Raw genomic sequence first — 20848 nt, forward strand, 5'->3', positions numbered from 1 at the left:
GAGCTATGGTGTTTGGGAAGGTTATGGCGGTTGATCAGTTGCTTCTGTCTCCATAGAATTCGTTTTGTTATATGCAAAGCCTGCCCATCATTGTAGATTATCCCATAATCTTTTTCATGGTGATGTGCATTTGCATTTTTCATTTATAAAACAGCACTTTCCTTTATAGAGAAAGGAAGGTGTCATTGTTATACATTTAAAACCTCTGCGTGCCAATGAGTGTCGTCCTGCTTTTCACTTTTCCCTAGAGCGTCTTAATTTAACGTTGTTTTGTCATCGCTTATAAATATCCTTACGTTTTATAAGCTTCAGATTACATTTCGGCCGAGAACACATAGTTGGTCTAAGACAATCTCCGTGACATACAACGCTGAGACCTAATGATTTCTCGCAACCTCTAATTTGTGTTGTGAGGCAAAATTTACACGTGTGACATCTGCACCACAAATCGTGACTAAAGCCCCACCGTTATTGACCATATTTCGACCATTGTACTAAAGTGGACATTTGATGCATGGACTAATACTCCCCGCAGCCTCTTAGCAAATTAGAGGTCTTTTACTAGAGGCAGCGGAATGTTCTAAAGTAAGGTGATCGTAATGCATGTTTTCATTGTCCAGGAACTTGGTCACAAAAGAATAACTGGTATGGATAATTTCTTCCTTGACGTCCTTGTTTGTACGGTAATTGACGGACAGCAGTTTTATATTTTTACCTGTTAAATTAATATCCATACTTTTGGACCGTGAGTTTTCACTTTGCTTGTTTGATTGTTTTCTTATTGAATAGTTGGGGCTGTAGCTTGGCGGCCTAGTTTCCTATGTATTTCCATTTATTGAGCTAACAAGTTTCATAGTCCTACGGTTCATCAATAATACAAATCTCAAAATATTTTTATTTTAAAAAGCATCTTTCGTTCAAATAACAATGCATTAAAGCAGCAAGTCACGATAGAGTTCCGATAAAAAAAAGTTCACACACGTTGCCTTTCATTTATTCCAGGACAGTGAAAGGTTTTAACGCAGCCATGTGTTGGCCTGAGGTACTACTAATTCTATAGAGATCGGATACTTCCATTGGACCATCAGAAATCACATTCGATCAATTTCACGTCCAATTGTAGAATTATTGCAAAGGCACCTTGCACTGAATAAACAGATACTGTCAAAACTAACAGCATAAAGAACGATCAACAATGCGGCTGTTAGATTGGCTGTTAAAATTGTCAATGTGGCGTAAAAACAATACATTTTGTGATTTAAAATCGGGTATACTTTATACCATCAACTAATGCAATGTAAGTGTTCTAAAAACCCAGACTGAACGCCACCTTTGTGTACTACCTACCACTTAAAATCTAAGTTATTACAATGCAAGTCAGTGACCATATACAACCCGTATTACAAAACAAGCATTTACAATGCAACGGTCTCGCCATTGTTAAAGTTAGAGCTATTGGCATTGCTCATGACAATGCCGTTTCTTTAAATGTTTTAAAAACAAAAACAAGCAAAAATAATGTCATGAGCAATGCCAATAGCTCTAACTTTACCAATGCCGAGACCATTGCATTGTAAATGCTTGTTATACTCTTTATGCTGACTTACACCCCTCCGCTAATAACCAGCCTGCTGGGAAAGTTCTCTGGTTCAGCATCAGGAGGTCCTCTGAACCAGTGACCATGGATGTGTGTGTGTGGCTTGGCTGTAAAGTTCATCCTCATACCAGTAGCCACTTAGGCAAGATCTGCATTGTGTTTGCCAAACCTTTTCCTGCTGGAGTCAACATTTTGTCCTCTCAAGAAGAGGTAAGTGGTTGACACACTAAAATGGAGTCCAAGATTAGAAAATAGAAATGGAGGTAAGCCAGATGTAGATGCAAGACTCATCTCTGTGAAATGCAGGCTAGACTAACTGCGTTCGACCCTCAGCAGCCATGGAACAGAAGAAGGAGTGCCCTAACTGTAACTTTATGCATGATTTTGACAAAACCAGGAACTCTTCTTCCCGACCACCTCTGTACAAGAACCTGACTTTGTAGCATATCCAGATTAGCCCTTTACAACTCCCACCAAAAGCAGTTGACTTCTAGCCCGCATCAGTCCTGAGATATGTCGTGAAGCAAATCGTACCTCACTTCTTGAATGGATAAACACGTGTCAGGAGAATTTTTCAACTGGGACAAACGATTAGCGTCAATCTTTTCCATCCCCCTGCCTAGCATCACTAGACTTTTCAATGCTGGGTCTGTTATTACATCTCCATCCTCAGTGGTCCTCCTTGGTGCAATTTATAAGTCCTGTTGAGTACAAGTTTGCTGTTAGTGATTGAACTAGATTTCGGGAACACACTGGATATAGTGAATGTGTGTTATATGCTTCTCTTTTTTGGTTTTTGCAATGTTTATTCAGACACTGTTTGATTAGCTCAGCATGCCTCTTAAATTGATGATGAATAATTCCTATGTTGAGAGAGTTGCACAATAAGAATGTATATATTTATTATTGTTTTTGCCTAGTATATCACAACAGTTTTAAATCTCCATTGTTCTGCCTTTGAAAAAAGAAAACACGTGTCATTAATATACTCATTTTACTTTTCAGATGCTATTAATATTCCAATCCTTGGAAGTCATTTTGTTGCGGACAGCCAGCGATCTTTCACACTTCAGTGTGGTGGGAATGAACATAGTCAAAAAGATAATTAATGCTTACATGAAATTGCTTTATTCTTCTTTGTACTCTGGAAGTCACAGGTAAGTGTCATCCTTGTGAGTTTTGCAGATTGCCCACCACATCTTGCTATCCCTGCTTGCTTCATGAAGGTCTTTTCACCAGAGGTGCTCCACAGGCATGTAGGGAGCACTTTCAGTGAAAATGTTGTGCCAGCATTTATTTTTTATTTTTCAGGAATCAATAAAGTCATCACCCTGACACACAGAGTTTCATCCCAGTGATTTGAGATCATTGAGTTTTTCTCCTATATTGGCTATGGTTTACACAGTGGGCGAAGGCCGGCCTCAAAGAGGATAGATCTTTGAAGCCTTAAAGGTGTCTGAGGTGCTGCCCAGGAGTGTCAATTTATGAAGCCTCCTGTGGGTCTATAATTGAGAATTCAGAAGCTCTGCCATAGCTAAATGAGGGGGGAATTCAGCATGGGGGCAGAGCTGGTTTATAGTTGATGTCCTGCATCAGCCTCCCTCTTAATGACCTTCAAGCGTTCCATTGGCATGGGCTCACAATGGAGCACAGAACAGTTTGAGCATTTTTGTGGTCATTCTGTGTGTGGTCTTATTTCGTTCTGTTTACATAATACTATTTCCCTTTTTGGTCTTTCCCAGTTTCTTTGAGTCGGGTGTTTCTGCACATGCTGTTGTGCTACATTATATAATTTGTATATTCGATGAGACCACAAAGCAACTTTAGGGCAGATATACTTGTGATGATATGTTTGCAATGGGGAATAGAATCAGAATGTTTTACTTTTTATCAGTCTGCACCCTCTAAGAAATCAGTTTTCCTCCTTGTGTACTTCACACTGTACTTTGGGATCATGATTACCAGAAATGTATCCATGATCTTCCTGCCTTCTAGCTATGATTAGGCTCAGCCAGGAACTCAGCCTGGTTTTCATGCCAAGATGGTTTCTTTGTAGTGCATTTGCAAGATACTGTTAAGTGCATTGCCAAGTAAACTCAAACATTTCTCACAAGGTTGATTTAATTCCACGTAGACTACAATCGGGGAAACTTGCTTGTTCCCATGACCGGTTCTTCTATGTCAATATCATTTTGCATTGCAACAGTAAGTCAAGTGATCAACTCAGACTTATTAAAATCTTTTCAGGAGCCTTTATTTTAAGTCTTTGAATAAGCTCTTTCCAGTAGCTAGCTGCATGATTGCCAATACTAGTAGATACATTCCTGCGTTTAATCACAATACTGCAATCAGCATTGCACGTATGAGTTTGTTGGCCTCTTTACAGAGCCTGTCAACGTTTGTCTCCATTGCTGCTAGCAGAGGTGTGGCAGCAGTTGTTTGATTTGGGTGTGAATTAGCCGAGTGCAGACCTCTTTGAAATTAACGCTTATCTCAGCTACTTGATCAGTAAGGATTGGGTTAGGGCTTTCTCTATTGCTGTGGTCAGTTTGTGGACCATCTCTCTATATTTCTACACATGGACCCTTCTTGAAGAGTAGGTAAGCCTTCAAATTCTGGCTGTCCCCCTGATCTCTGTTGGAGTTTCTTGGGGTTGGTTTTCACACTATTAATTCTGTTTCAGCTCCAAGACACTTAATGGATAGTGCATGTTATAATGCACCACCATAATCAAAATCAGCCTTTCCATAGCCCTCCGGCATCAATGAGTTTCTTTATATCACCGGAGAAGTTGCTCAAGAGATCATCATTTGGTTAACAATGCCTAAACAAAAGCACAATGTTCTCCAAAGTATTACCGCAAACTGCTTAAACCAGGCTTGCAGAGGACTAGTCATTTGTTGAGAAGGATCAACTTGTGCATTTTAGTAAACAGTACCCACACTGTTGCAAAGTATATTTTCTAGGGGATCTTCATATTTGTGACTTTTTACTGATCAGTCCACTACTTAATGCATTTGCATTCTCAAGGCTTCACATGGTTCTGTTTCCAAACCTGTGGAATATGATTGATGTAAAGGAAAATTCTTTATGTCTCTTTATAAAGGGAAATCAATATCTTGTGCATCGAGGAAACATTGAGTATATACAAATTGGCAAAATTGAACCTACATTGAAGAATTACATAAATTGAAGAATTAAAGAAAACATTGTGAAATTAAAGTATCTGCCATCCGGCGTCTGTGAGCGCATCTGTGAGCGCTTTGTATTCTATGAAATAACCCCATCATGTGTGGATAGTGCTGGATACTCTAGTGATGGATTTGAAATACAGAGAGGCACCAAGATAGTATTTTAATTTGTAAATCAACAAGGTGTTCGGTAGGAATAATATTTTAAAGGCCCCCACAACTGGAAACCTGTTTGGTGTTACCAGTACCAGAAAGTTGATTGAGGTTTACTCATACCCTTTCAGGATTATATAAGCTCTGATAGAACTCTTGAAAAATAGAGCATATCCCCCTTGGTGTTGTCGCTGCTATCCCTGCCACGGAGTTGACCTGTAAAATTTCTCCTTTAGTGGCCACCTGTCGTGTCCTGATAGCTAGAATACGCCCTATCTGTTCGCTAAACTCGTATTGATCCTGTTTCCACGCCAAATATTTTCCGGCCGCTTTAGCTGCGAGCAACTCACCCACAGCTGCCTTTGCTATTGCCACCCTTTGTAGTATTCCTGCGACCTCTTGTCTGGCCTCAATTGCTTTAATTAATTCCTCTTTAATGGCAGCGACTGATCTCTGTTTACCCTCCATTTCTTCTTTCTCTAATTTATTTCGTTTCAATGTAAAGCTGATAGTCTCCCCCCTTATGCCGGCCTTCATAGCATCCCAAACTATTCTGGAAGAAGCAGATCCTCTGTTTATCTTTAAATATTCTTTTAACCAGCTATCCATCAGGGTAACATACTTAGAATCAAGCAGCAGAGCTCTCTCGAAAGTCCAGCTAGATCTCTCTTTTTGTTGATTTGAGATGGCAATATCTAATATCAGAGGACTATGGTCTGATACCACCCGTGGTAATTTTCTAACCTTAGAGATCATCATCAATGCTGATGATACCAGAAAATAGTCCAATCTAGCTAAAGATTTGTGTGGCGCAGAATAATAGGTACTTCCCCCTCCCCCAGTATTTTGCTGTTCCCATATATCCATATATCCATCAGCCCGTTATCCTGCATCATCTGTATTAGTGCCCTATGACTTTTCTTTTTTCGACCTGTAAATCTAATTGGATCGTTTTTCCACAGACCATATAATCCGTTAATATTCAAGTCTCCACAGACTATAATCGGCATAGGCCAGTTTGTCAATTGTGCGTTAATATGATCTAAGGCCTCTGGATCATCAACTGTTGGAGCGTAGATGGAGCATAGTGTAAAGACAAATTCTTGTACCTTGCATTCTATTATGACCCATCGGCCATGGGGATCTGCCTTTTTTTTTTTTTTACTGTCACCGTGCCGCCCCGTGCCAATACAGCCACCCCCCGCGTCCTAGACCCTTGCGTTGTACAAATTAAAAGTTGATATCCTAGTTGCTCTAGTAGGAATTTTTGAGATATCTCAATATGTGTCTCCTGTACACAAACAATATCGGCGTGTATTGCCCTAAAGTATTCTTTCAGCTCTCTCCGTTTTTTAGCATCGTTCAGACCATTTATATTAATTGTGACTATCCGCATAAAGTTTAATTTTTTTTTCCCCTTTTTCCCACTTAACCCACTTCTTCCTCCTTCTGTATAATTTCTTGGTGATGATGTCGTTTTCTCTCTCTTTTCTCCCCCTAGACCCCCCCCCCTTCCCCACCCTTCTTACAGGGGCCCCCCGTGAGGTAACCCCCCCCCCCCCCCCTCCCTCCCCTCCACCCAATGAGGCAAGCAGACCAATGGGTCTCTGTGATGGAGTCTGACTGTCAGCCCCCCTAAGCCTTAGATCCTTTATCTTTTTTTTTCCCCGGTGCTTTATACATCAATATCATCCGTTTCATCTTCTGTTATTATACCCCTCCTTTATTTTATACCCTCTTTTTTTTTTTTTTTTGTCCTGCAGAATATTCTTTCTCCCTCTTCATACAGTCTCCAAAGTCCATTGTGCTGTCATCTCTTCCCCCATCACCAATATTTGAATAGATCTGCATGACCATGAGGCCCATGATATTTCTTATATTTCCTGCATCGAGCAGTGGTACTAATCTTTTTTTTAATGTGTCCATATATGCCTTTGCTTGTATTTCAGAAGTGAATACTCTGGCCGTGTTTTTATATATAATCTTCAACCTGGCCGGGTTCATCAAATAAGCCTGTAATCCCATTTGATGGCATGGATCTAGCAACTCTCTCAGTCTCCATCTCCTTTCTACTGTTGTATGACAATAATCTGGGGTTGTAAAGAACGATTGGCCTTCGAATGAGCGTTTAGAATTGGGACAGGCTTTGGCATACACTTCCTCCCTTAGTAAAAAGTTTCCAAAAAATATCAATATAGCTCGTGGTCTCTGGGTTCCTCCTTGAGCCTGAGCCTGTATTTCTTTCCTCTTCATCATCATTGGGAATCGATGTACTCTTTGGACTTCCTTCTCCCAGTCCCAATGGCTCAATTCAGGAAAGGCTCCTTTCAGCATCTTCAATACATAGGCTCTCACATCGTTCCCTTCCTTTCCTTCTTCAATACCCAGAACTCTTATATTATTCCGCCGTTGGCGGTTTTCTAAGTCTTCCAATTTCCATTGGATGTCAGAGAGTTGCTGTTCGTGTCCTTTCGCCTTGGCAGTGTCTTCTGCGTGTCGATCTTCCATAGTGCTAATACGGTCCTCTAGGTGGGATACCTTCGTTTTTGTGTCTGAGCAAATTTTGGCTATTCTTTTAATTGAGCCTTGCAGACTCCTGGTTGCGAGCCGATTTTTCCGACCCTCCATCTTCGTTGCCTCCTGGAGTTGTTTTATCGAATTTAATATCAACTGCAGCGGAGGAGCTTCCATTTCTGTCTCTCCGACATCCCCCTGCGTCAGTGGCTCCGGATAAACCTCCTGGGTAGCTGAATAATCCCATTTTAGATTTGTTGCGCTACCCCCTCCGCTTACACGCCTTTGCCCGCTAGACGCTTTTTCCTGTGACTGTGTATCTCTTTGTCGTTTTGAGAGCCTCTTTCTTCTAATGGCTGTGTCCTTTTCTTTAAAAGAGACTCTGCTACTCCCTGAGCTAAGACCAAGACTGGCGTCTGTAGAGGCCTCCTCATCGCTTCTTTCTAGCTCAGATAAAAGATCTTCAGACCCATCAGTCCCATCAGTCACTGAAAAGAAATTGTCAGCTGCATCTACGTTATCCTCTGTACCACTGGGGCCGCTGCTTGCGACAGCCTCCAGAATCAGATTCTTAGTTGATAATACTTCCATATTTGGCGTGCCTGTTGTACTCTCCGCGCTAATCGTCTCTACTCCTTCAGCTCCAGGGAGGTCTGCTCGGCCTTGTACTTGATCTAAAGGAACCACTGGGTTCAACTCTGTGCTTCCCTTATCGAGCTCTTCTTCAATTTCACGACCATCCATAATCTCTCCCCACTGCACCTCAGAGTTAATATCCTGCGTCTCAGGGACCTTTCGCGAATTTTCTTGCGTATCTGCTTTTACCTTTGCGGGCGGCCGTGTTTTTTTCCCTCTTTCTCTTTTCCAGGGCCGACACGGTTTTGTCGTTTATATTGCCAATATTAGCTGTATTAGCTATATTGTCTGTAGTGTCTTGGCTGATGGGGGAAAAATACCCCACGATGGATTTGGTGCCTCCTATATGTCCACCAGGATTTGCAACCCGGGCCATATGAATATTGCTTGTCAAGGTCTCCGATCCTGCAACTAAACCTGGCACCCAAACTTTCTTTCCCCTAATGTTACTCCAGGCCCCCATGTTTAATGTTGCACCCCCGCTCTCACCTGGAGGTTTCTCGCCATTTTCAGCAACCTCGATAGTCTTGACTTTCTCCACACCCTTCTGGGACGCAAGAAATTTATTACTTATCTGTTCTGGATCCGGGACTCTTCCTTTTCCCCCTCGCGTTGCTTTTGGCGGCATCCTGGAAGTGTTGCTAGGGGTGCCGCTGGCTGCTCCTGAGGATCTCGGTGAAAACGCTGAATCGGCTACACTGCCTGCAAGCTCCTCTCCAGGAGATGCACTCCGTAAGCTGTATTGCCGATCTCTCGGTGCTCTGCTTGCTCCCCTGGTTCCTTCAGCAACGGCAGTGGTCCCGTCTCTCTTGCCGTTCTCAGCTTCGCTGACTCTGCTCTCTTTGCTGCCCGCTACGTTTGTTCCTCTATCCGCGTCCGATATCAGCCTGGCTCCCAGCCCGGCTCTCCATTCTCGGAGCTCTGCAAACAATGTCGCTGCCGCCGCCAGAAGTTCGTGAATCAACCCTTTGGCCGCTGACACCAGATCGCCTGCGCTGGGGGCTGCTTCCATGGGGTATGTAACCTTAATGCACCGTTTAAAGCCTCATCTCATTTTTTGGCATCGGGAGCGTTCTCTATTGCCACTAGTCAGACGCCATCTTTGCCTCATCCTAATCCTGAAAGTGGCGCTGCAGGCGGTGAAATAGAGAATTATTTAGAAAGTGCGCAAGTAGAGAAATTGACAATGGAGGATAGAGCGGAGTTGGAAATCAATTTCTCGATAGAAGAGGTACGGGCAGCAATTAAAGATTTGCCTGCTGGGAAAGCTGTGGGTCCCGATCTTATACCGCTTGAATTTTATAAAAAATTCCTCCCTAGTATAGAAGAGGATTTCTATCAATTAATGGTAGCTACGCAAAGAGGGGAGACACCTCCCGAGTCTTGGGGGGAAGCAACTATGGTGGTATTCTTAAAAAAGAACAAAATTTCAACCGATCCCGGCTCATACAGACCTATAAGTCTGATGAACAGCGACACTAAGGTTTACTCTAAGATATTAGCTAATCGCCTTAGTGCAGTCATAGGCAAGATTATCTCCCCCCGACAGCATGGGTTTATCCCAGGCAGGGGTACAGCGGACCATACTAGAAGAGTGTGTGCATTGTTTGACGGGACGGCAGCCTCACGAGACCCTATGGCTTTAATTTTGTTAGATGCTGAAAAAGCGTTCGATAGGGTCTCGTGGGGCTTCCTCTGGGCGGCTTTGGGGAAGGCAAACATAGGAGGTGTCTGTATTGGGGCTCTGAGAGCTCTATATAAGAACCCCACGATTAGATTAAGGATCATGAGAGAGCAGAGCGAGATAATAAAGATTGGACGGGGTACCAGGCAAGGGTGCCCCTGCTCCCCGCTACTCTTTGCCTTTTATATAGACGCTTTCATAAGAAAGATAGAATTAAATGATAATATTCTGCCTGTTGTTTTGAATGGATTTGAAACAAAAATTTTAGGGTACGCCGACGACCTAGCCATAACATCTACGGATCCAGCAGCAGCGCTGCTAGAAATAGAAAGGGAAGCAATGGCCTACGGGGCACTCTCGGGGTATAAATTAAATCAGAGCAAAACTCAAATAGTAATCAACAAAAAGGTAACGATGGTGGATCAAAGAATTACAGATTCAGCTACTTATTTAGGGATAACAATAACTTCAGATCTCTCAAAGGTAGTGGAAATGAATTTGGGGCCAGTATTAAAAAAGGCAAAAGGGGACTTAGATAGATTAAATAATCTACATTTAACAACAATTGGTAGATGCAATTTAATAAAAATGATCTTTTTGCCTAAAGTACTATATCTGTTCCGCACCATTCCATTAAAATGTAATAATAACTGGTTTTGTGAAATAGAAGGACTCACAAATCGCTTCATTTGGGCTAAAGGTAAAACGCGGCGAGCATTGAAATTTCTGTCGTTACCGAGAGAGCGAGGAGGCCTGGGGGCACCTGATTATAGGGTTTATTACTGGGCGACTGTCCTGCAATATATCAGAGGGTTAGTGGGTGGAAGTGTGGAGGATCGGTGGAGAGTAGGAGAGAGCGTCCCTGATATATATGAGTTATTGATTAGGGACTCTAATAAGTGGCTTCTCTCGTTTAATGAAGGTAGCTATTACAAAAAGGTCAAGTTCAAGACTTTAGGTGCGGCAATGGCAGTGTGGTCAACTGTCAAGAAGAAAATGAAAATGGGGAGGATGAATTATTACACACCGTTATTTAATAACCAGCTGTTGCCAGAGGTATTTCATGATTCAGTTATGAAGAGGTGGGATATGATGGGGGTAAAAATGATTGGTGACCTTATGGGTATAACAGGTTTCATAACATTTGATCAAGCACAGCAGTTATATAGCTTAGATCGTAGGGACTTTTTTAAATACCTTCAAATAAGATCAGCTTTGTTAAAAAAAACAGGGAGGGGATATCAATAATAGAAATCATGGAAATCCTAAGATATAAGAAGGGTTGCTCAATATCCCAGGTATACGGGGAATTTACCAGGCATAAGGAGGACGATTGCGCAAAGGTTATAGAAAAATGGAACACTAAATTGAATTTATCTGGGAACGAGGTTGAAAAAGCGTTCAAGCTATTAAACTCAGTGTTGAGAGTAGCCACCTTACAAGCCCAGCAATATAAGACCATGTTCGAGCTCTACTACACCCCACATAGAATTGCTCAATGGGGTGGAACAACGGGAGTGGCTTGCCCAAGATGCCAGGCAACACAGGCAGATACTATACATATGTTTGGTGCATGCCCGGCCTTGGATTTATTTAAGAACTCAATAGAGCAATTCTTGGATAGAGCACTAGGGATTAAAATTACTATAACTAACGAGGTCATGGTTCTGGGTGTAACTCGGGATGGTGTAGAAATACCCCAATTTGAGTTTATATATATATAGCGATGACTTTGAGCCGACTTTGTATCGCTACAATGTGGAAAGACCCTAATCCGCCAACATTTCAACAATGGCTATCACAATTATTAGCTATATATACATTAGAAAAAGCCTTGTATGATAAAAAAGGATGGAAGACCAGGCAAATGGGGAACCGGATTTGGGCTCCTATTGCTAATTGGAAAGAGAGGCTTGAAAAAGATTAAAATAATGACACTCTCCGTTCTGAGTGGGGGCAATTGGCTAGCTTTTCATTAATCTTTGGCCTAATCATGTCTTGTTTTTCTTTTTTATCTTTTCCTTTTTGCTTTCTGACGAAACTGCATAATGAAATGTATCATTAAATGTAATTCTTGGTGATGATGAATTAAAAAAAACAAAACAAAAAAAAAAAAGAGGTTTACTCAAACCCGAAAATGTAAAGACCTGTACTTGTGAACTCCACACACCCATGTCCCCATTCTGGATGTATATATATATACATGTGTATTTGTTTTTTAGGTCTTGACTAGATAGCTCGTGCGCTGAAACTTCAGGATAAGTTGTTTACATGTAGTAGGCTTATAACCTCATGTTTTCATTGGCTTCTTATTTATTAAGCCATGCCTGCTGCATGTCCTCTTCTTGTGATTGGCCCTCCCCCCAAGCATAGACCAAGTACTTGTGTCCTTCCACTTCTCCTGTTTATGGAGCTTTTTTTTTGTGTTCCAACACTCCACACGAGTTCTTGTGTTTGCCCCTTTGCCCCAGGCCGTTTCTGGTGCACCCCTACCAACTACTACCTGTTTCATAAACGACCCCTACCCTCTGCCCCTGAGCCTCCACCACACCTCTTCTCTCACCCACCCACCGTCGTTTGTGTTTCTTTGTGTGCACATTCAGCAGACACTAGTTTGAGAGCACATCGGGTTGTATATGAAACCATCAGACACAGCGCTGTTCAGCGCTCGGCACGGACAGTCAAGTGTGGAGTTAAGGTTACAGTGCACTTTCACGTTTTGTGTCCCTCTGAAGCCCGATGAAGAAACTTCCATTACTCATTAATTTTGTGACAAACTCTTCATTACAGTTTCAGGACTCTCTCCCCCTGTAAGCTGCACATTTGTTCCTGCGGCTACCGTGCTTTAGCTCTAAATCCTTGTCAGTTTCAGGTATTCTTTTGCTGTCAGAGCTGCACGTTTCTCCCCCGAGTGCACGTTTTGTCTGGGTGCAGAGTGGGGAGAGTGCTGGTTTCGTGATGGCTCTTTTGTTGACAGCAGTGAGCAGCTGCTCCTAAATTGCTTGCGTTTGTCGAGCCCACTGCCTCTTTCCCTCACCCAAGGTGTGCCATTATGAGAAGCGGTTTCGACCGTGCTACTGGGGAACCACTGTTTTTCACTCCCATTTTCCTCTGCTGTGACCCGGTTGCTCAGGCCCCTCCTTTTCTCAAGATATCGGTTAAGTACACATATCCCGGGTCACCCACCTTCCCATAGGGACGTGGAGCGCTCTGCTTTGTTTCCCATCCGCCACACAGGACCCATGCTCCAGAGGAAGTGACACTCTGCTGGCTCTCACTAGCTCCTCAGCGCTTCTTAGTTTAATCTTACAGTTTTGGGAACATGATTGGAGTGCAAATTAAAATGCAGACCTGTCTGATTGGCTTCCTTCAGTTGTTTGCATTATCCATTGGCTTTGCTAAAGGGGCAGGATTCTTACATGTATGAACCCACCACCTGTGTTCCTCGCTCCCTTGTGCCGCCTGCCTGCTCCACATTGTTTTCCCCACTTTCTCCTCTGTTGTCCTCCCACAACTACTGTTTTGTCTTAAAATATGATTTCAACTTTATACATATAAAAGATTAAGTCAGCCCCCTGTTTAATTCAGACACGTGATCTTGCAGGTTAATCGCGGATCTTTGTAGTGAGCAGTGACTGAGCTGGTATACTTCACCCTTCTTTCTCCCCGTTCATCAGCTCTTTTCCTGGCTGCAGTGGCCCCTTCTTTCAGTTTTTTTTACATTTATGAGGGAATTGTTGGCAGCTGTGGATTTTCCTTCTGTGTGTTGTGTTGCTTTAACAAAGTAAAGTGACTTGACTTTAATGGGTGAAGGTTTTTCGATGTGCAACTCAGCATTTGACATCCATGAGCTCTTACCCATCTGTGGTTGTCTGCATCTGTCTCTCCTTTACTTTAAGTAAAGGGCTTTTATCAGCGCTGCACGTCACATATGCCACTTCAAAGCACTGTAGCAGATAAAGATAAAGAAAAATGAAAATCATGGGAGCTCTAGCAGCAAGGAAGTTGCAGTCCAGCCATATATATGTTGGGGTACCTAGATCTGGCATTCCGTAGTCGCTCCTGGTTTTGTTTACTCTGAAATCACCGGGTGGTTTCTTCCAAACCTGACCCAGCATGCCTGGGAGGTATTTGCCGACTTGACCATGAACTAGTGAACCTCACTCGTCCCACTTAAGGTAACCAGAAACTGGTTCCAGGGTCGGATTCAACCACAAGTAGCACGAAGGATGGTGCGCCAGAATTTCTTTTCTACCTTCTCCCTAAAGCTTATGAAAAGCTGTTGCTATCCAAAGCACTAAAATCGTGGCAAGATGATTTTGCTTGGCGAGACACCGTCTCTGTTTGAGGTACTTGTTATTGGCCTCAGGTGACTATACCAAATGTGCTGTCACCTTTGCCAACCACAGCTGATGCAAAAAATTATTTACTTCAAAATGTCATTTTAAGGACCTGAAAGACACTTGTTAAGACGCTCTCTCTTAAATCGTAGTGTTGACCCTCACTGCACTTTTGCACTTGATCTCCTGAACCCCACCCTCCCACCCCAATCCATTACGTCTTTCTTATAAATGCTAGCTCCTTACCAGAACCTTCAGGGCTGCTGTGTCCCCTTAGTGTGGTTTACATTGAAAAATAAACTCTAAACACACAAATCGTTCGTTCTCTGGACAAATGACCATGGTGCACTTGCCTCACAGACCACTTTCAAAAACAGGCCGCCTGTTGCAACTTTTTCCCTTACTTCATGCACTTGTTGACTGCTTCCTATGCAGAATACCATTCCCTTATTTGTTTTGTGTTGAATAATGTGTCCCCATAAAGTGTGTTTTAAGAATATTAGGGGAGAGGAGTTGGCCTAACGGCTAGGGCGGTCGACCTTGAATGTGGGGAACTGGGTTCGAGTCTCGGCAAGGACGCTGAACATCCTGTGATTCTGGGCAAATCACTTAATCTCCCCTTGCCTAACAAATAAAAAAAAAAATGAATGTGTCCTAATGTAATGCAACTGGTGCTATGTAAAGCGCTCCGATACCTTCGGGTAATGTTCGTGCTATGTAAAACTCTGTCAAATATATATATATTCGTCTTGAAATAAAGTAGACCGACTGTCAAAATCTACCCTAGAGTGCCAGATGATCATTTCAGAAAAGGAATGTACTTATAATCGATGGATATATATATGTCACCTCGGATTTAATTGTTTAATGCCATCAGTGGCCTCCTGCTTTATGTGACACAGAACCCCTTGGTAATATGCGAAATCCCTATAATCTGTACATTGGGATGCATTATTCAGTACATAAGTGGCTTTGTGGATTCAGTTTAGTTTAGATATAATTATTGTTAGAGGCACCCCTCGATTGCATCTATTCAGGCTTTACTACAGACTTCTCAATCGGAGTTAGGATGCACTAGTTGTGATTTAGCAACAGACCTCTTAAAACGAAACCACTAGATCAGTTTCAGCATTGGTGATAATTATAACCAGCACACTTGTACTTGCTTAATTATCACAGGTTCAGTACCCTTGTTTTTGTGATAGATCCAAACTAGGTGATTCAGTTTAATGTACCATATGCAGTCTTTATTGATGCTGAATTGTTTTGAACTCTGCAGGTTCTTTATGTTGTGCATTTGTGGGCAAGGCTTTTCCCCCCAAATATTTCATATCCTTTGGCAAAATGTGCATGAACATGTGGCTGTATATACACTTCTAAAAACGAATTTTGGGGATGTGCTTTGCTAGCATGTTTTTAGGCTTGCTATTGCCAGTGAACCGAACCTGTACACACCACTTGTTCTTGTTGTTTGAGTAGGATGGCTCGTGCCTGCCTTAACCTGATGTCGGCAATGGTGACGCAAGGTCCAGATTCTGCAAGAGATTTCTTTAGCCAGTTTGATTTCCATAACAAATTCCTGAGTGGATTATTGAAAAAAAGGGATAAACAGGTGGGTACTGAACAGCATCATAATTGATTTATGGTTTCTCGTAGATGGAATGTTAACTTTCGCAAATAATGTTTATGGATGTTTGAAAGTGCATTGCTTCGCCTCTGCAAATGGCATGCATGTCTTAAGACCCAACATGCAGATGCCGAATGTGCAACCGAGTATCCGGGAGAGTTGGGGGAGATTGGATTATGTGCATGGTTTCATCACAAGTTTGCACAGAAGGATGCCCACGAAGTTTGCAACTTGTGGCTGCCAAAACATCATAGCACAAAGGGCTGTATAGCTTGTGTTGAATTTATGCCAAAAATGTTGAGTTTAGAGCGATGCAAAGGTGGGTTTGTTACGCCATGATGTAGTTGCAGCAGAATTAAACTTCACTCTAGGGCATCAGCCTGTCTAGTGTTGGGGTGGAGAACATAGAGAAAACCAAGTTCGTGCAAGGAGAGGGCTCTGAGACTGAAGCAAGTTATCGATCAAACGAGGATGAAAGTAACAAGGAACGCATTCAAGTATGGTGAGGACTAGAAATGCAAACAGTTAACATGACGGCATACACTGGGACGGAGCGTACAAAACGAGCTCTAAGTCTCCGAAGAACCCTTCAGCGTCCAAGCACTTGATGACCAAAGGGGGATAAAGCATGAAGAGCCCCATGGGTCCAAGGACATCGCATGAGACAAACCCTCTGAGATGACTGTGACTCCGGAAGGTGATTGTGACAGGTTGTGGGAAAGTGAGATGAAGGATAAGGAAACTCAGATGCTGACAAGGAAATCAACACTATGCGAATGACTGGGTGCTTGAAGATGAGCGAGAGACTCCTTGATTCAAAGTCGAAATGGCAGCTTTGTTGCAGGAAAAAGGGGCTTTGACGAATTGTTAAAGGTGTTTGAAGAGCAGGAGGAACACAGGCCTCCAAATACCACACGACGAGGAAAAGGCTGAGTTCCTCTATGAAGACATAACCTTTGAGGGACATGACGCACACGAGGATTGACAAGGCCTCATTGCTGACCCTCCAGAGGAGAGAATGGACTCTTATCTCTTGGGGACATCGCAGCCAGATGAGCTAGTGGTGTACATTTCCATAACACAACGGGCAGCAGACACCTACTGAGTGCAACTTCAGAAGGCACAAGGTGATGATGGACGGAGCGCTGAAACTTTTCAGTCACTCACCCCCCCCCAGTCACAGATCTGGGTTGAATCCATCATTGTTTTTTAGCTCACTTCGCCACCCCAGTTCAAACCCAGCTATATATATGCAAATCAGTCTTGACACAGTGCCTCATGGGAACAGTTCAGCCCAAACTGCCAAGCCAGGTCTTCCCTGGAAGGAAACGAGCATCCTGGTACCGGTTTCAACTTCAGGAGGAAGAATTTGTATCTCCCAGTGCTCCCTAGCATCCTTGACCGAAAGAAGGATACCTATTGAGGGTCTGCCTGACAGAAGGCAGTGACACCATGAGTTGAAAACAAATATAAACCCTCCTCCCAGAACCCATTGTTCATCCGGGGCAATACAGTGGCTGAGTTGGTAATTGCAACTGAAGCCATGAAGAGAGGCATCAACTCTACATCCATGGGACCAATCTTAGTTAAAGAGACACACATATCAGGATATTATTAAAGGAATGTGATTTAATGAAAACATTACCTGAACTGGGAGTTGACTAATTCCAGTTATGATCTCTTTAAATTGGAAACAAAAAACGTCCAAACTTTTTTTTTCTGGGGGACTGTGTTAGTGTGCGGGGCATAGTGGATATTAGCTGCTAGTCACCCACATCCATTAAAAATAACAAACTTTATTAACTAATTTTCAGGTTGCTTAATCCAGGGGGCTCGTCCGTGTTTATTCGGTAGTCTGATAAACAATAGAACGGTTTTATTTGTCTCGAGGCATGACCACTTGCAGTGCTGCTGTGTGTAGGACAAACTGTTAAGTATTACCACTTTACCCGGTGCCTGGACACACTGAAACTCTCCAATATTTATCCATAAACGCACCATCTTTTTTCTGCAGTTTCTCCGAGGTGCCTGGTTTAAACTACTCATGTTTGTTTGTCAGTTGTAACCAGTTGCCAGATGTAAATAAAACAAAAAACACTGCGATAAAAAAATACACTTACTAAAAGACTAGGTACAAAAAAAAAAACAATATCATAAAAATGTGGCAACGGGATCTTGCACACGAAGAATAAACTAAAACTATAATACATTTCTCCATTTCAAAAAGAGCTCCTGTTATTAATAACATTGCTAATTTCTTGTTGCAGTGTTGCTGTTGAAATACAGAAAATGTAAAGGGGCGCAGCAGGCTTCTTTGCGTGAAGTGGTGTGTAGGGGAGGACTGTTTATGTAAATGGGGCGCTGTGTGTGAGCAAGAGAGGCTCACGAATGGCGTTTTCAGTGACAAAATGCGCACGCCACATCACTTCCGCCCTGCCAGAGACTCCAGGCCGCATTTTCTTCCATCCCAGCTGACTGGCAGAGCTTGTTTACTGGCCATAGACTTTCAGAGAGTGTCTGAAAGGGGGGGTGGAGAGGAAGCGGAGGAGAGGGAAAGGTTTTATTTTCCTTTCAGCAAAAGTAAAATAATAATAATAATTTGCAATGCAATAGGTTTCGCATTTACGCAAGGCCTATTGCATTGCAAATGGTAGGCATCACGGACCATGGGAGGGAGGGCTGTGGGGAAAAGGCATGGATAGTGGTCGGGCGGGGGGCAGAAGGCACGGGGGGAGGAGAAGGCATGAACAACGGGCGGGGGAGTTGGGGGGTGGGGGTAATCACCAAAGCACATCCTGCCTACAGTAAGAGAAACTGAATAACGAAAGTAGTGTTCACAGTCTAAATAACACGTACAGTGTAACACTCGAAGTAAAGGGGCCAGTCGCCATGGAAGGTGACAAGTGAAGAGGAGGCGGAAGTAAGGAGGGACTAACAAGCCTATGTACGAATTAGAAGCCAGCATTTAGGACAGACCGTGAGACAAGCCAATGGCAAATATGGGCGGAGAGTGGGCGGGGCTTCTATTCGATACTCCACCACAACAAGTCTTGCAGAGCTGCGCATGCGCACTGGCTCTTGGCTCAACCTAAAAACGCAGCAGTTCAATGTGACCATGCTGCAGGAGGTCATACCACTTCTGAAAAAGAGACTAAATATATATGGCCTTTATAAACCACCAGAACGCCTGTGTGTGCATAACGATTAACCATAGGCATAAGCAGTTTCCTCAGATATGTCATGGACATGGTATATTATCAGTGCAAAATATTACCTTGCGGAATAAAATGCGCACCAAGAGTTTTGACAAAATGTCTGGTGGCAGTAGCTGCATACTTAAGGAGTAGAGCAATACGTGTACACCCTTATTTGGATGTCTGTCTGTTAAGGCGAGATTGCAAAACAATGCAAGTAAAACATTCAAACGGTCATGCAAACACTACACAGACTAAGGTGCTTCATAAACCTGTAGAAATCATCCCCAGTCGCACAGCAAGAAAAGAGATGTTTCTTGTGCGAAACTAAACTTGAAAGAAGCAAAAACAATTCCCAATACACGTGAGAGCCCTGACGCAGAATGCAAATCCCCGTCAGCAGAGTGGACAGTCTTCGACAGTTAGAATTATAATGAAGTTGATGGAAAGTTGTATATGGGTCAATCGTCATGCCATGTTACACATGCGACTCATCCAGGAGTGATTACAGAGCAATTGGTCACAGGCCACCGGGAATCAAGAGCATCCAGTGGTTGTTTCACAGTGGATACAAAAGGAGATAAAGTGGTAGAACATGGAAAACCTCACTACAGGCATACCATTCAGAATTTTAACTCCCACAGTGACGCTCACATGGATGCAACCCACACTGGGAAATCAAAACGTCAGGGGGCTGTGGTGTCCTGTGTACCCTATAAAGCACATACATCTGTTAGAGCTCAATAATGTCTTCCTTGCACTTATGGCCTTTAATGCCCAGGTATAGGGAAAACCGTTCAAATCCATACAGTTAACACAACTCAAATGTTCTGCCTCAACAAGCAGGGGGACATATCATATGTGATTTCCAAACTGGCCCAGGACATCTGGAGATGGACCATCCACAGATGCATAACCCTAGTGGCAGTGTGCCTGTCAGTAGTATAAAACGTAGAGGCAGACCGCCTAAGAGACAAAAGTGCTTTGCTCGACTTGGAGCTGAAACAGCAAGTACTACAAGGGATGTTTCAAAGATTAGCACATCAGACACAAACCTGTTTGCAACACCATAAAACTTGAAATGCCAAGATTTGACTAGCACTGTCTGTCGAGGCGGTTCTCCAAATACTGTTATACCAGTGGTTATAAACAAAGTACAAACAGTCGCCCATGACTCTAATCTGCAAGACAGACCTGGTACTCAGACTGAGTGGAGGTTTTACACAGGGCAGTAATAAAACTACCACACACTCCAGACTTCCTGACCATGCAGGAGAAACCAGTCTTTCACCTAGAACCATGTAGCCTCATCCTTAAGGCGTGGCTCATGAGGGCTTAGAATTGAAGCACCTGGGTCTTCCACCGAGAAGTATTGAGGTCCGAAGGAAGGCCAGAACACTGAGTACAAGAAATTGCTACACGGTGAAACATGTTAGTTTCCTCCCCAATGTCGTCCCTCACTTCCATGTGTAAAAGTCTGTTCCGCTGCCTGGGGTCTTCCAGCAGCCGAGGACACATGTAGAACAGGCTTTGAACTCATTAGATGTGCGGAAGGCAGTCATGTTCTACCTTCAGGAAACAAAGCTGATCAGAAAAGGAAGGCAGCTTTTGATTTCATATGCACCAGCTAACAAAGGTTCACCTGTGCCCAAGGGGACCATCGCAAGGTGGCTAATACAGACAGTTCATACATCCTACAGTAAAGCATGAGTGGCACCATAGGAGAAACAGAGTGCAAATTGGATGAGGAAAAAAGGGGTGTGGGGCAACATTTGCCTTTCTAGCAAACATTTCCATTTACAAAATATGTATGGCAGCAACATGGTCATCCATCCATACATACATTCACCAAACACTATTGTGTGGAGATTCAAGTCAGTAGAGAAGCACAGGTCAGACTGACGGTAATAAA

General features: G+C 43.1%; 1 protein-coding gene across 1 annotated transcript in view; it reads left to right on the forward strand.

Moving 5' to 3' along the window:
- URB1 (URB1 ribosome biogenesis factor) overlaps positions 1–20848 on the forward strand; it is an 801240-nt gene that overhangs the window by 45376 nt on the left and 735016 nt on the right. Inside the window, exons 3-4 of the mRNA XM_085623119.1 lie at positions 2603–2754; positions 15595–15727. Coding sequence (XP_085479245.1) covers positions 2603–2754; positions 15595–15727 — 285 coding nt within the window. The remainder of the gene's footprint in view (positions 1–2602; positions 2755–15594; positions 15728–20848) is intronic.

This window comes from Triturus cristatus, chromosome 8 (genome assembly GCF_964204655.1).
Source record: "Triturus cristatus chromosome 8, aTriCri1.1, whole genome shotgun sequence".
Taxonomy (NCBI): Eukaryota; Metazoa; Chordata; class Amphibia; order Caudata; family Salamandridae; genus Triturus; species Triturus cristatus.